Source organism: Akebia trifoliata, chromosome 1, assembly GCF_017979445.1.
Source record: "Akebia trifoliata isolate Shusen 1 chromosome 1, ASM1797944v1, whole genome shotgun sequence".
In the NCBI taxonomy this organism is placed as follows: domain Eukaryota; kingdom Viridiplantae; phylum Streptophyta; class Magnoliopsida; order Ranunculales; family Lardizabalaceae; genus Akebia; species Akebia trifoliata.
Genome location: NC_141375.1, coordinates 34,900,726 through 34,913,114, shown reverse-complemented (window position 1 = coordinate 34,913,114; position 12,389 = coordinate 34,900,726). Strand labels below are relative to the sequence as shown.

The following is a 12,389-nucleotide window of genomic DNA, read 5'->3' as shown; positions in this document are numbered from 1 at the left end:
AAAAAAGAATTATTTGTTAGGAACACTTTCCAAGGAAAATTTTTTAAGTAATTATTCAGTAATTATAGTATTGCATTCAGTGAAGAAAAAAAATCATTTTAACCATAATAAATATTTCTTGACTTAATTCGTCAATTCCCAAGCCTTTTCTTATGAAAAATATACACTATTTTCTTTATGTGTAGCTATGTCTATCTAAAATTTTCATATAAAACATTGAAAAATTAATCATAATAGTTCCTCATCTCTTCTTTTCATATAAAACATTTTCAAAATTAATCTTAATAGTTCTTATTTGAGGGTATCTTATAAGACCAATTAATTATACAATATCAACCAAATCTTTTCGATAAACTATAATACTTCAGTTTCATTCCATGTATCCATAGTAATTTAGTCACTCCACCATATACTATACTCAGAAGGTCTCATGAAAATTAATTATTGATCTTAACCCTAGCTATAACATCTGAGATTACTTTTTGATAACTTTCTATTGGACAGAAAATACATTCCTTAAAAAAATTTCTTTAAAAACATAATAAAACATTATCATATGCTTTTGAAGAATTTTGTAAGACTCTTTCATCAAACACCACCAAATCCAATATTTTTGTCCCTAATCAAATTAGAAAATTATGAACATGATATAATCTTCTTAATAAAGTGGTGAATTCTGACAGTCGCAATCTAATTTTGCAATTATATTTATGTGTTTTTTACCACACCCTCACTCAAAAATGTATTATTTACAATGACCTCCGTCAAACCATTTAAAACCAAAAAAAAAAAAAAAAAATTCTCTCTTCCTCCCCTCCCCTCCCCTCAAACAAAGAAACCTAACCCTAACTCACCTCTCGCCTCTCTATATAAGTATTTTCTTCAGATTTGGATTGATGTAGGATAATATATCCATGAACATGTAAGGCCGAAGACAACTATGTCAATGACCAAGATAAGTTCATACTATTTTACATGTCCCAGTCATTAAATGAGATGTGCCCAAATATCTCATCCTCAGTTATGACCATTTTAGGTTTATTATAAGGAGCTGGAAAAAAAAAAAGAAGGTATTTTTTTAATCCTTTGTATACTAAATTGAATCCCCCACCCGAAAAATTTGTATAACCAATTGAGTTTATTTATATATATATACAGCTATATTATTTCTATACCCATAATACCAACTTTAAAGATTACATATGATCTGAGGAAGACTTATTAAATGTGCTGAGTGGGGTCCAAACTAACAAGGCTATCTGATTTGTGACAGAAAATCTTTGGTGATATTGGGATTTCTCTTGGTTCAATGCTTCCTGACTCAATTGGAAAATGTAGGTGGGGGACGTTCTCTTATAATTAATTAAAAAGCTGGATCACCAACAAGTCTTCAAGATTATCCATTATGATGATTACAGATGTTGCTAGAACTGATGGGGTTGATATATCTTAGAAACTACAAAGAGAACTCATCCCTCACCACATGTAGAGATCCTAAATCCTAAATAAAAATTCAAGTGATCTTGCTTCATGTCACATGGAGACAATATTTGTCTCCTCTACTCACATAACCAACATATATACCAAATAGCCCTCATGAGTCATGACATCTACCTTGGATATGATCTGCTGTGGTGTTGAGATTGATAAATATAGTTTTTCTTTTCCTAAGCTCTATTTTTTTTTTTTTTTAATGAATAACGTGTAACTTGTGATCTTTTTAATATTGCATATTTGTTCAAACTTATTGGAAGACTTATGACAAGCCAAGTATTATATAAATATAAATTACTAGGAAACCCAGAACTCCAAAAAAGTTTGACCCATCACATCATCATCCTTGAAATTGATGCTCAATGAGATTAGGTTTCCAAGTCATAGATGAATATCAGGTATGAGAGAGAAAGAGAGGGGTTGCTTGTTGGCCTAACATACTTGATAAATTTGATAAAATATAGATTGAAGAAGACTCCTATATTGATTTAATGATTCTGTTCCTTAATATTAAAAGATGGTGTTGCAATAGACTATATAAATAAATAATTTTTTTATTTAATTGTATTTAGAATCCAAGGGGGATGACGTCATATTTCTCTAGTGTGAACAATGTGTTGTTCTTCCCATGCTCATATTAGTTTATAAAGTGTTAGATGAGTCTCATAGGAGTTATTGATGCCACCCCAATTTTCCTTCCTAGGAAACATGCTAGAGGCACCAATGCCTGTGTAAGAGTACTTCTAAAACTCAATGAGGTTACTCAATTTGATTTGATTTCAGTGCGACTTTTCCCAAAACTTGATGGAACTCACACATGAAATTGTTTGAGTTAACTAAAAAATCACTGAGCCAAAAATTTGTCCAAGCTATGAGGGCTATATTTAATATTTTGTAGAGAACAAAAAATAAATATCATTATTCATTTCAATTTATTAAAACACTTAGTTTAATATTTATAAATTTAGTATCTTATCATTTGAGTTGTAGAAGTGGACACCCGAGTCATCAACATGAATTGATGATGAGTTGAGTTTTACAACTATGACACGCGAGTCATAGTTATAGAACTTTTGAATTGGGTGTAGGTGCAGTAATATGATGTGATGTAGCTGTCGGATGCATTTCCTTTGTTGATGTTTCAGGCTAAAGGTTTATTATTGGTAAGGATAGAATAAGCTCATAGGTTTCTCTGGTTTAATTTGAGCTGATGGTGTAACAAAATGAGTGGCACAAAATCTGTTTCTTGCCTTAAAATTCAAAGAGAGTCGGGGACCATTTCTCCATCCCTCCTGTACCTGTGGTCTATGTTACATGCCCAGTATAACTCCCCTTTCTTTCCTTTTGAATGATGGTTAGTAATGTTTGATGACTCTTTCTTGATTCTTTTGGGGAACAAATCGCCAGAGATCAACAGCAATGTCAACCTCTTTCTTCTTATGAAACTTGTAAAGTTGTGGCACATCGAAGCGAAGCTGAAACAAAATATGGAAAACCTTGTGAGATTATCTCTAATATGATTAAAAATATAATAGAAAAAAACAAAGACAACCAACACACTATCAAGGTGAAATATAAAGTTATTACGTTTTTGTATGAATGACAAACAAAAAACGAGCATATTTTGCTGGGTTTAGAACAAGGATTTAATGGAACATACCCCCAAATTGTGATTTGTTGAGACAATTGAAAGGAGAGAAACCAATGAGGTTTAGAACTTTATTCTTCAGTGGGAGCTGATTTATAAGGAAATCATAGATGTTTCGGTTCTCTCTCTCTCTCTCTCTCTCTCTCTCTCTCTCTCTCTCTATATATATATATATATATATATGTAGGTCATCTCGACCTCCTTCGGTCCTTCCCTGTATTTCCCTACTTTTACGGTTAATGGAATTTACATTTACCACCATCATCATCGAATCCCTATCCCAAAGATTTGTGGTCAATTGAACTAAATTGTACATCCATGCAATCTCTTATAGAACCATGCTTCTATTATTGAAAATATATTAATATAAGCTTCAACTACCTCAATCCATATTCTTTTAGGTCTTCCTCCCACTCTTTTAAAACCTTCAATTTACATAGTCCTCCTAATTGTGGCAGAAATTTTCGTTCATAAAAAATAAAAATAAAAAGAGGTTTTTCGCCTGGTTAGAGTCCATTTCACTAGCACAAAATGAGACGATGTTGTTACCATACCTCACATAAAACCTCAGCACCTTTAGCGTTGAAGTCCCGTAATGCTGTCTTTTTCACATGCTGACCCACAACGAGAACAGCGGAAAAAAAATATATATTAATAACCCATTGGAGGAAGGATGAAGATAATCTTCCATTCTAATAGCTTTAACTAATAATCATAACTTCTGAAAGAAAATGATTTACTTCTCTAGTTGTGGTCTTATGTAAAGAATAGACTGCTTGAGATGCAACCTGATACAAAAATTGATTTTAGCAAACATGTAATTGAATCACTAAATATAGTAAGCATGCAATAGGGAAATAGTTTTTGGTTTCACCTTCAAAGCCATGAACAGAAAATTCAAGTCCGCACCCTTTTTCCGGGTTCCAAATGGAGGATTCATCACAACGGTGTCAACTAGTTGACCTGCATTAGAGAGAATCGAGTGAAGAGATTATTCAAAACTTACTAAACAAAATAGGAGGGTGTTTTTTACAACACCCATTTCATAGTTAAGATTTTGTAGAGAGCAGGTTAGTTGTTAGCAGTTACAACACTCATTAAAAAATAAAGCATGACTTGCTGCTTCTCAAATAATCCTATAAAATAGCACAAATCATCTCATCATACAATTTAATATACCCAAATGGTAACCCTAACCATAGAATGGATGGAGAAAGACCAAATAGATCAAGTAGCCAATCAAAGATATTGTTGGAAGCAACAATTGTGCACTGCCAATAACTAGAAAATGCAGCTGAGAAACTAATAAAATACTTAACAAAAGAATTAGTCTGAATTGAAGATACCCAGGGGTCAGAAAAACAATTCTAACAAAAGTAGTAGTGCAGATTGATCCGGAACTGTGGCCCAAAAATATTATTGAGTTAGGTTGACTGAGGCAAGATTTTTATGTGTTGCACTAATGCAGAATCATCTCCACCTCCACCATGGTAGTGATGCTGTCAGGCCTCTGGACGTCTATCCTCAGGATTCAATAGTCTCAGTGGAGGAACGTAATACTTCAACTCCACAATCATCACAAACTCAAGAGTGTCACAATAACCTTTTTTCAAATCAAAGGAGTAGAAAGAACAAAATTTGGGGTGCATACGTAACATGAGCTGTGCACCCACACATCCGTTCTGTAACGGATACAAGGTGTGTGAACATATCAACCTCCAACTGACAAAAATGGTAATTTTGTAATTAGAAAAGGAGTAATGTAATTTCGTCCAAAAAGATTGATCATTAGAGTCATAGCCCATGTCTCAAGGTATCCTTAATATTTCAACAAGCCAACTCCCAATAGTTCAAAAACGGGGACAGCTACAAGTTATTGATTTATCTAGCATGACCGCAAATAAAGAAAAAAAATAGTTAAAATTTAAAATTTAATACATGGCAATAAAACTTGCTTAGTGATCAGAATGACCTGTCTTACTGGAACTGATTTGAGACATTGAAAATCTGAATCTTGTACTTATTTAGGACCTCCAAATCTACTAGTCAAATTTGTCTAGATATATGTTTCCGGTTGGACAATGTTAGTTAGCACATAGGCTGTAAAATTGGGCCCTTATCACTTTCTATGAGACATCTAACAGAAAACAATGCCTAGTTGACATAAAAGTCATGGGACCGACCGACACTTCCACAATGAATTAATCAGAGTTCATATTAGTACACTACCCTTGTGTCAAATTTTAAAATTCCAATAAGAGATTCTCACTCATCTTTAATCTATTTCAGGGCTGAGTAACAGACTCAACCCAGACATAAGTACAAAATTGCTTCAACCATGAGCAGTTTGAGATCGCAGGCCAAGATCTATACCTGCCTCCATCATCACATAAAATCTAGAGAGGAACTTGAGTAAAAACTGACCATATACTTCACTGTGCTAGTTAATTAAATTCTCAAGGGCAAGTGGTAATGGTTAGTAGTTAATGGGTGAAGGCGGATTTTGAACAAAGGACGTGGTATCAACATTCAGATTTTATTAACTTGGCAAGTCCACAGATTCAAGAAACTGTTGTATATTAATAGGGAAACAACAAAAGAAATGGCTTGAGAAAAATGATAAATGGGTACAACATTACCTCTCCATTCTAAATTGTTGATGTCACACTGAATAAGATTTATGTCCACCTGCCCAAGCAATCAATTACCAAGCAGAAATATGTTAATTCGATATCAATACCTCACAAATTGTTCCAAAAAACAAAATATTTCAATCACAGAAATCGAGCGACTTATCAGAAAAAAAAAAAAAAAAAACCATAGATAACTGCAATCCCCAGTTATCATTCATGCAATCATCCATCCAATATATACATTAGTAGCAAAAAAGAAATCAAGATGATTTTCAAAAAATTTATGCAGAAACAAGGTTACCTCAAGATCCTCTGCATTTTGAGAGGCTATTTCAAGAGATTCAGAATCAACATCAACACCAATGACATATCTGTTAATATTTCAGAAACGGGTTTATGCACCCAAAAAAAATGGGAATATACTAAGAACCGCAATCTAAATCAGACTTTTAAGTTCAAATTAACAAAGAAATCACTCACTCTGCACCCAAAAGAGCACTTGCTATGCCTAATGTACCACAACCACAACCAAAGTCTGCCACTACTTTCCCACTTACATCTCCAAATGAGTTCTCTGCCTTCAGAAGCCAAAACCAAAGAATAAAAAATTGTAGTATATCTTCATCTCGACAATGATTGCCAGAGACAATTTTTATATTGCCAGGGATGTTAATATCCATTAAATGACGTTTTACATCGCAATTCAGCTCTCCTAAATCAAACCCATTGTGGGCATATTCTACTTCTAAATAAATATCCATTTAAATTGATCAAAAAATTTCGAAAGAGATTACCGTAAACAACATCCGAGAAGCGATGTGAGGTCCTGTTGGGTATTGTTCCAGTTCCACCTGCAGCACCACAGTATCGAATTACACACACACACACACACAGGGAGAGAAAGAGAGAGAGGGGGGAACCTTTGGATTGGAGAACTGGTCAAGGTTTCCCAGAAGACCTTCTAGTTGCTTGAGCTTCATCTTCAAAGGAAGAAGGGTAGAGTTCTAAGTTTCAAATACAAGGAGTCAAGAACAGAATTGGAGGGAATGGTTTCACCATACAACCCTAGTTCTTAGTTCTTGAGATGATCCAGATCTTGTTGAATGTGGGGATATACTGATACATATTTTGTCTAATTTGGACATATACCCTCCGAGTATCTGTTAATATTTGAGATACCTCTAATCAAACTAATAGATACACCCCTTGATTTAGTCTTCTATGGTAGTGTCTATGAAATGACCTAAATGTCACTACACTCAATTTCTAGCCAAAATAAATTCTCCTAAAGTATCATCTACAACTTAGAAGAATTTTTTTTCTTCTGCTTCAAGCTTCTACGTCCCATAAAAAAATGGATTAAAACCCCTTGAGTCAACGAAGATAAGTTAAACTCAAAAAATTTCAACTTATTAAATTATATTAGAACAATTGAGGATTTTAGACTTGAGATTGAAGGTGTTAGCATTTAGGTCATATTATTAGACCATAACATATGACAACAATTAAGGGGGCAACGTCATTAGTTTGAAAACATATTGTGTATCTCAAATATTCTCTCATATCTAGTACTATAGATTGTACGTGTTACAATGCGAGCATCCTCATTGGATTTAAAGGTGTAAAAGAGAAAATATAGTAAAGTTAAAGGTATTAAAAATGAAGAAAATATAATAAAATGAAGTTATATGTATCTCACCCTTCGTCTCAATCTTTATATCCCACAAAATTATAATTGTGTGAGGTCCATCATTACGTTTTATTATATAGACTAGAGTGATCCATCATTTTATATTTTATTATGTAAACTACAGTTCGCCCGTGCCTATGGCAGGGGTATCTTATTTGGGTTAGAGAAGTAAAAGATTAAAAATAATAAATTTTGAAGGGTGTTATTAAAAAAAAGGAGGAGAAGATGAAAGACAATGAAATAAAGATTGTATGGATCCCACTCTTTTGTTTCAATCTTTACATCCTCACAAAATTGTAATTGAATGAGATCCATGATTGTATTTTATTAAAGCAACTCTAATGCAAATAGGCTTATCTACTAGGTATTTTATTGTGGATAGTAATTTTACCTATTTAAGGGGTCTTCACTCCAATCATAGAAGCTAAAACGACTTTCTACAAATTCAATTACACTAAAACATTTTACAATTGTCTCATTTTTTATCGTCAACAACTATAGAGAGAGAAATTTATTCTCTTCTTTTGCCTCTCCGACTTTCTCTCTCTCCAGAATATTTTGAAGCAAAAAGTCCTAGCCCGAATGCGTTGGAATGATTTTGGATGATTCTAACTCTGTAAATTGCAATTGAGAGACAATACATAATCAAATCCCGAGTGCATTTGAGTTGCTCTTGTCCAGATGTTTGAGCATCCAAAAAGATATATTGCAAGGGTAGAAGAGTTTGAATATGATTTTTTTTTCTTTCTTTGTTTTTAAGAAAATCAAGGGATTTTGTGGCTAGAGATAGAAAATAAGGGCATCTTGGTCCATTTCTACTAGTTTTAAGCACATGGGGTTTGGGCACTTGGGGCTAACCATGTAACACAATAGTTGTGTTATTGTTTAACGACCAGTCCAGATCCAATAGATCCATAACTTGACACACTGATTTCACCTCACCAAGAGATGCTTGAAAGAGTACTCTCTATGCGCAGTAGCAGAACTCCAGAAATTAACGAAGAAGATGACGAATCCAAGACCAGAAACAACAACAATAACATCCTCTCTTTTGCCATGAAAGCATCTAAGCAAATCATCAACTTTAGGGTTTTATGCCCTTGTTTCCTTCTCTCTCTCTTCCTTCTCTTCACCTCCCTCATCTTCCACTCTCGCCATCTCGTCTGCATCTCTTCTTCCAATGAACCCAATTACTCTCGTATTAACTTCTTCGGCATCGAGGGTCTCGATTCTGAATTCGGATCTCTCGGTGTACCCTGGTGTAAGCATTTCTCACTCTAATCTCTGATTTTTCGAATTCCAATTCTATAATTCTACGGTTTTATGTTATATTAATGAATAGATCGTGCTTCGATTCTCTAGTTCTAGGGTTTTAATTTTGTAGGAATTGATGAGGTTTCGTATAATTTTTGGTACAAACGTATAAGGAAGTGAGTTTGAGTGCCGAGTCATTGAGTTCTGACTCTGAAAGACTCATTTAATTCTTCTCCTTGGCAAAAAGGCAGATCGAAACTAGGAAGAACGGTCGAATGGACTTCGAAGGATTTACTAAAGGGGTTGGAAGAGTTTGTACCAATCTACCAAACCCGTCCGATCAAAAACAACATGTACGGGATGGGTTTCGACCATAGCTTCGGGCTTTGGTTCATTACTAGGTGGCTCAAACCTGATCTGATGATCGAGAGTGGTGCTTTCAAGGGGCATTCCACTTGGGTTCTCAGGCAAGCAATGCCAGATACACCAATTGTGTCGCTTTCGCCTCGACATCCAGAGAAGTATTTGAAGAAGGGACCTGCTTATGTTGATGGGAATTGCACTTATTTCGCTGGAAAGGACTTTGTGGATTTTGGAAGTGTTGATTGGGGTAGTGTGATGGACAAACATGGGGTTTCTGATCGAAGTCGGGTTCTCATCTTCTTTGATGACCATCAAAACGAACTCAAGAGGTACATGTTGGTCTGAATTACTACAAAATGTTCTTGTTTTTTTCTTAGTTAATTGGTTATTACGAGCTTGTCTTTCCTAATTGGTAAATTTCTTTTTTGATACATGGGGCGATTAGACTGAAGCAGGTGTTAAAAGCTGGATTTCGGCATCTTGTCTTTGAGGATAACTATGACACTGGAACTGGTGATCACTATTCCTTGAGGCAGATATGTGATCAATTCTACATAAGAGGTGCTTACTCTCACATTTTACATAATATTAATTTTTTTTGGTTGGTCACATTTTGTTAATTTATGTCATATATGACTCATTGATGCCTGCCTAGCAAAACTAATGAGATGCATTGATGCCTTGTATTTCATGCTAATGTCTATTACTCTAAGTCATGGTTTCCAGAGAGAAAGCAGGTGCAACAAGCTCGGAATATTATACGGGGTAACAGGAAACAAATGGGAATACGGCCGGGGTAGAGACTCTTGGACGTATTTGAATCTCTTTAAACAATGCTTATGACATAATCTTTTTAGTCTTTGTTACAATTCTACCCACCCAAGGCGTACATTTTCTTCCTCTTCATGTTTTAAGTTGTGCCAATGACAAAAAAAAAAAAAAAAAAAAATCTTGCCTGTATATTTGATTTATTATATATCGTGGGTTGGGACATCTCGAGTTGTTAACATCGTCAGGGTGAAAGAATTGTTAGCTTTTAGTTGTTAAATATTTTTATAGATATTGTAAGTATATAGAGAAGGTGTGAGCGAGTCGTTTAAGTATGATTGTTCTTTTTGGGAAAGTTAACATCATTCTAGTTTATTAAATATAGAAAAATAGAGTGATTATAAGTCTAACAATATGAAAGAATGAAGGAGAATATTGAAGAGGGTGACGGGAAAGTTGGAAAACATGTTCCCCGCATTCTCAGGGTAATCTACACTAATATTTGTTATTCATTTTTCTTGAACAATGGCTAATGGAATTATCTAAAAGGGGAAGATGGTACTTGCTTGTTTGTAGGTGTGATTTCAAATCTTCATCATCTGGAACTGTAATTCTTTACAGGTGGTGGACACAGCTGCTTTAGCGATAGTGATGAGGCTAGGATAAGGATGAAAAGGAAGAAGTTCTGGGACAAGACAGTGGACATAGAAGAACTATGTGGGGAGGGGGAAGCATGGTGGGGTGTTAGAGGGTATATGCGGGATGATTTCAATCACAGCAATAAGGCAATTTCTTTTGCTGATCATTTTCAGAACAGTAGGTTTGTCGAATCCGTGCTAGATGTCTATTGGGAGCTCCCTCCAGTGGCCGGCCCTTCCCTTACTCATCAGACAAGGTATGATCCTGCCCGTGCACCCAGCCCCATTGTTGAAGATGGCAGGTTTGGTTTGTTTCAAAGGCTTGGTTTGTCCACACTTGAGACTTCTGTATTCAATGGATACACGCAGATGGTATATCTTCAAGTATCTGAATCTAGCTCTTAAATCTATTGGGAATGGATAGACGTTTTTTGTTTTTTTTGTTTTTTTGTTTTTTTTCCAGCCTCCTATTGCATGGAAATTGGAGTTAACTGATGTTCTGCATTTTCCTTTCATCATACCTGTAAAATCTTGAACATTGCAACTGTTTTTATTTATTTATTTATGTCAATGGATTCAAGCTTTCATAATCAATTGCTAGTTGTGGTTCTGCAAATTTGGTAATTTAGAATTTTATGTGCTAAGCTGAAGAACCAATGGTATGCGGCCACAATTATTGAAAAACAAGTAAAATCCATATCCTTAAACCGCTCTGAAATTTTCTCTCCACTAACCGACAGCTCTTGGTTTTTTTTGTTTTCAATACATGTGGTGGCATGCCATTGGCTCATCAGCTTAAAGCCTAAAATTCAAAACAGCAAATCTCTGTTCGATTTTGACCGGGCTATGTAGATTAGATCACCACAAACAACACTTGTCATAATCAGTCATAATCATAGTGGTTGTGGACTAGTGGTGGCAAAAATAATTTTATTTCTTTTTATTAAGTGAATTCCAATCCTTTCAAAACATTGAGACAATTGTTTTTTAAATGATTATGGACCGACTTCATCTAGAGATGACGAGGACTAAAAAGATGCATCTCTCAAGAGGACTGTACATGGGCCGGGCTTGACTGAGTCCTAACCTAGCCCTAAAGAGGGGGCCTGCATCTTAGAGCAGTCCTGGTCCTCTACGGGGCCTAAGTCAACCAAACTCAAGCCTGTCCTAGCTGACTTGTGTCGGGCTTGAATTTTCGGGTTTTATAAAAATATATAAATTCATGCAATTTTTAAAATAGTTTTGAGCCCCTTTTCATCAACATAGGGGTTCCCGTCTTTGTCCTTATTGAAAATAAAGGTTTGAGATGAGATAAACTTATTATTTTGTACTATATTTTATGTATTTTTTTTTATAAATGTATACATATTAATATACTAGTGGGTGGCATGTGAGTTGTACAAGATTTACAAAAGCTAATTGATTCCCCTTGTAATTAATTTAAAACATTATTTTAAAATTTTCATATAAATATTAAAATATTATATAACATGTGCCATTTCATATAATGAAAATAATTTTTTATAATTTTAAAAAATCAATTAAAGTCAGATTTGGTGTCAATAATACTCATCCTTCCCTTATTATAATGTTTAAAAAATTAATAGAAAAGAAATAATATACACAGTACATATATACAATGCATTTACAGGTTGATTAGGAATTATTAGGCCCACGTACAGCCCAGATTTAGTGGGTTGAAATTTTTTGGGCCCAACCCTATCTGTACGAGCTCAAGGCCCTTACCATTCCTTTTATCAGACCGGGATAGATTAGCTGGACAACGGGCCCATTTGACAGCTTGGCAATTGATAGTCCTTAAAATTATAATATTATTTCACTGTAGGATTCACAATCGATAGGAACGGAAATAATTGAATAATTAATCGGTTCCAACTATG

The 12,389-nt window shown here is 34.6% G+C and overlaps 2 protein-coding genes across 3 annotated transcripts; one reads left to right on the top strand and one right to left on the bottom strand.

The window, feature by feature from the left end:
• Positions 1 to 2,722: 2,722 nt before the first annotated feature.
• Positions 2,723 to 6,891, bottom strand: LOC147412084 (S-adenosyl-L-methionine-dependent methyltransferases superfamily protein). The gene is made up of 9 exons (XM_086456020.1): positions 6,696 to 6,891; positions 6,570 to 6,626; positions 6,256 to 6,353; positions 6,077 to 6,146; positions 5,782 to 5,830; positions 4,017 to 4,105; positions 3,883 to 3,930; positions 3,697 to 3,756; positions 2,723 to 2,969 (listed from the first exon to the last, which is right to left on the bottom strand). Exons 1-9 carry the CDS (start codon positions 6,753 to 6,755, stop codon positions 2,850 to 2,852), a joined length of 651 nt encoding a protein of 216 aa, XP_086312146.1. The 5' UTR covers positions 6,756 to 6,891; the 3' UTR covers positions 2,723 to 2,849.
• A 1,418-nt stretch (positions 6,892 to 8,309) lies between these two features.
• Positions 8,310 to 11,082, top strand: LOC147412083 (uncharacterized). Of its 2 annotated transcripts, none has more exons than XM_086455999.1 (4): positions 8,310 to 8,726; positions 8,967 to 9,411; positions 9,528 to 9,643; positions 10,472 to 11,082. In XM_086455999.1, exons 1-4 carry the CDS (start codon positions 8,414 to 8,416, stop codon positions 10,891 to 10,893), a joined length of 1,296 nt encoding a protein of 431 aa, XP_086312125.1. In that variant the 5' UTR covers positions 8,310 to 8,413; the 3' UTR covers positions 10,894 to 11,082. The 2 variants fall into 2 exon arrangements, with proteins under 2 accessions (XP_086312125.1, XP_086312133.1); XM_086456007.1 differs by having other exon boundaries at positions 8,586 to 8,726; positions 8,971 to 9,411.
• Positions 11,083 to 12,389: the final 1,307 nt, after the last annotated feature.

Coding starts and splice junctions, on each gene's coding strand:
- LOC147412084 (XM_086456020.1), bottom strand. CDS start 6,755: ATGAAGCTCAAGCAACTAGAAGGTCTTCTGGGAAACCTTGACCAGTTC. Junction 6,627..6,695: donor ACCAGTTCTCCAATCCAAAG/GTTCCCCCCTCT, acceptor GTGGTGCTGCAG/GTGGAACTGGAACAATACCC. Junction 2,970..3,696: donor GTGCTGAGGTTTTATGTGAG/GTATGGTAACAA, acceptor ATTTTGTTTCAG/CTTCGCTTCGATGTGCCACA.
- LOC147412083 (XM_086455999.1), top strand. CDS start 8,414: ATGCTTGAAAGAGTACTCTCTATGCGCAGTAGCAGAACTCCAGAAATT. Junction 8,727..8,966: donor ATCTCTCGGTGTACCCTGGT/GTAAGCATTTCT, acceptor CTTGGCAAAAAG/GCAGATCGAAACTAGGAAGA. Junction 9,412..9,527: donor CATCAAAACGAACTCAAGAG/GTACATGTTGGT, acceptor TGGGGCGATTAG/ACTGAAGCAGGTGTTAAAAG.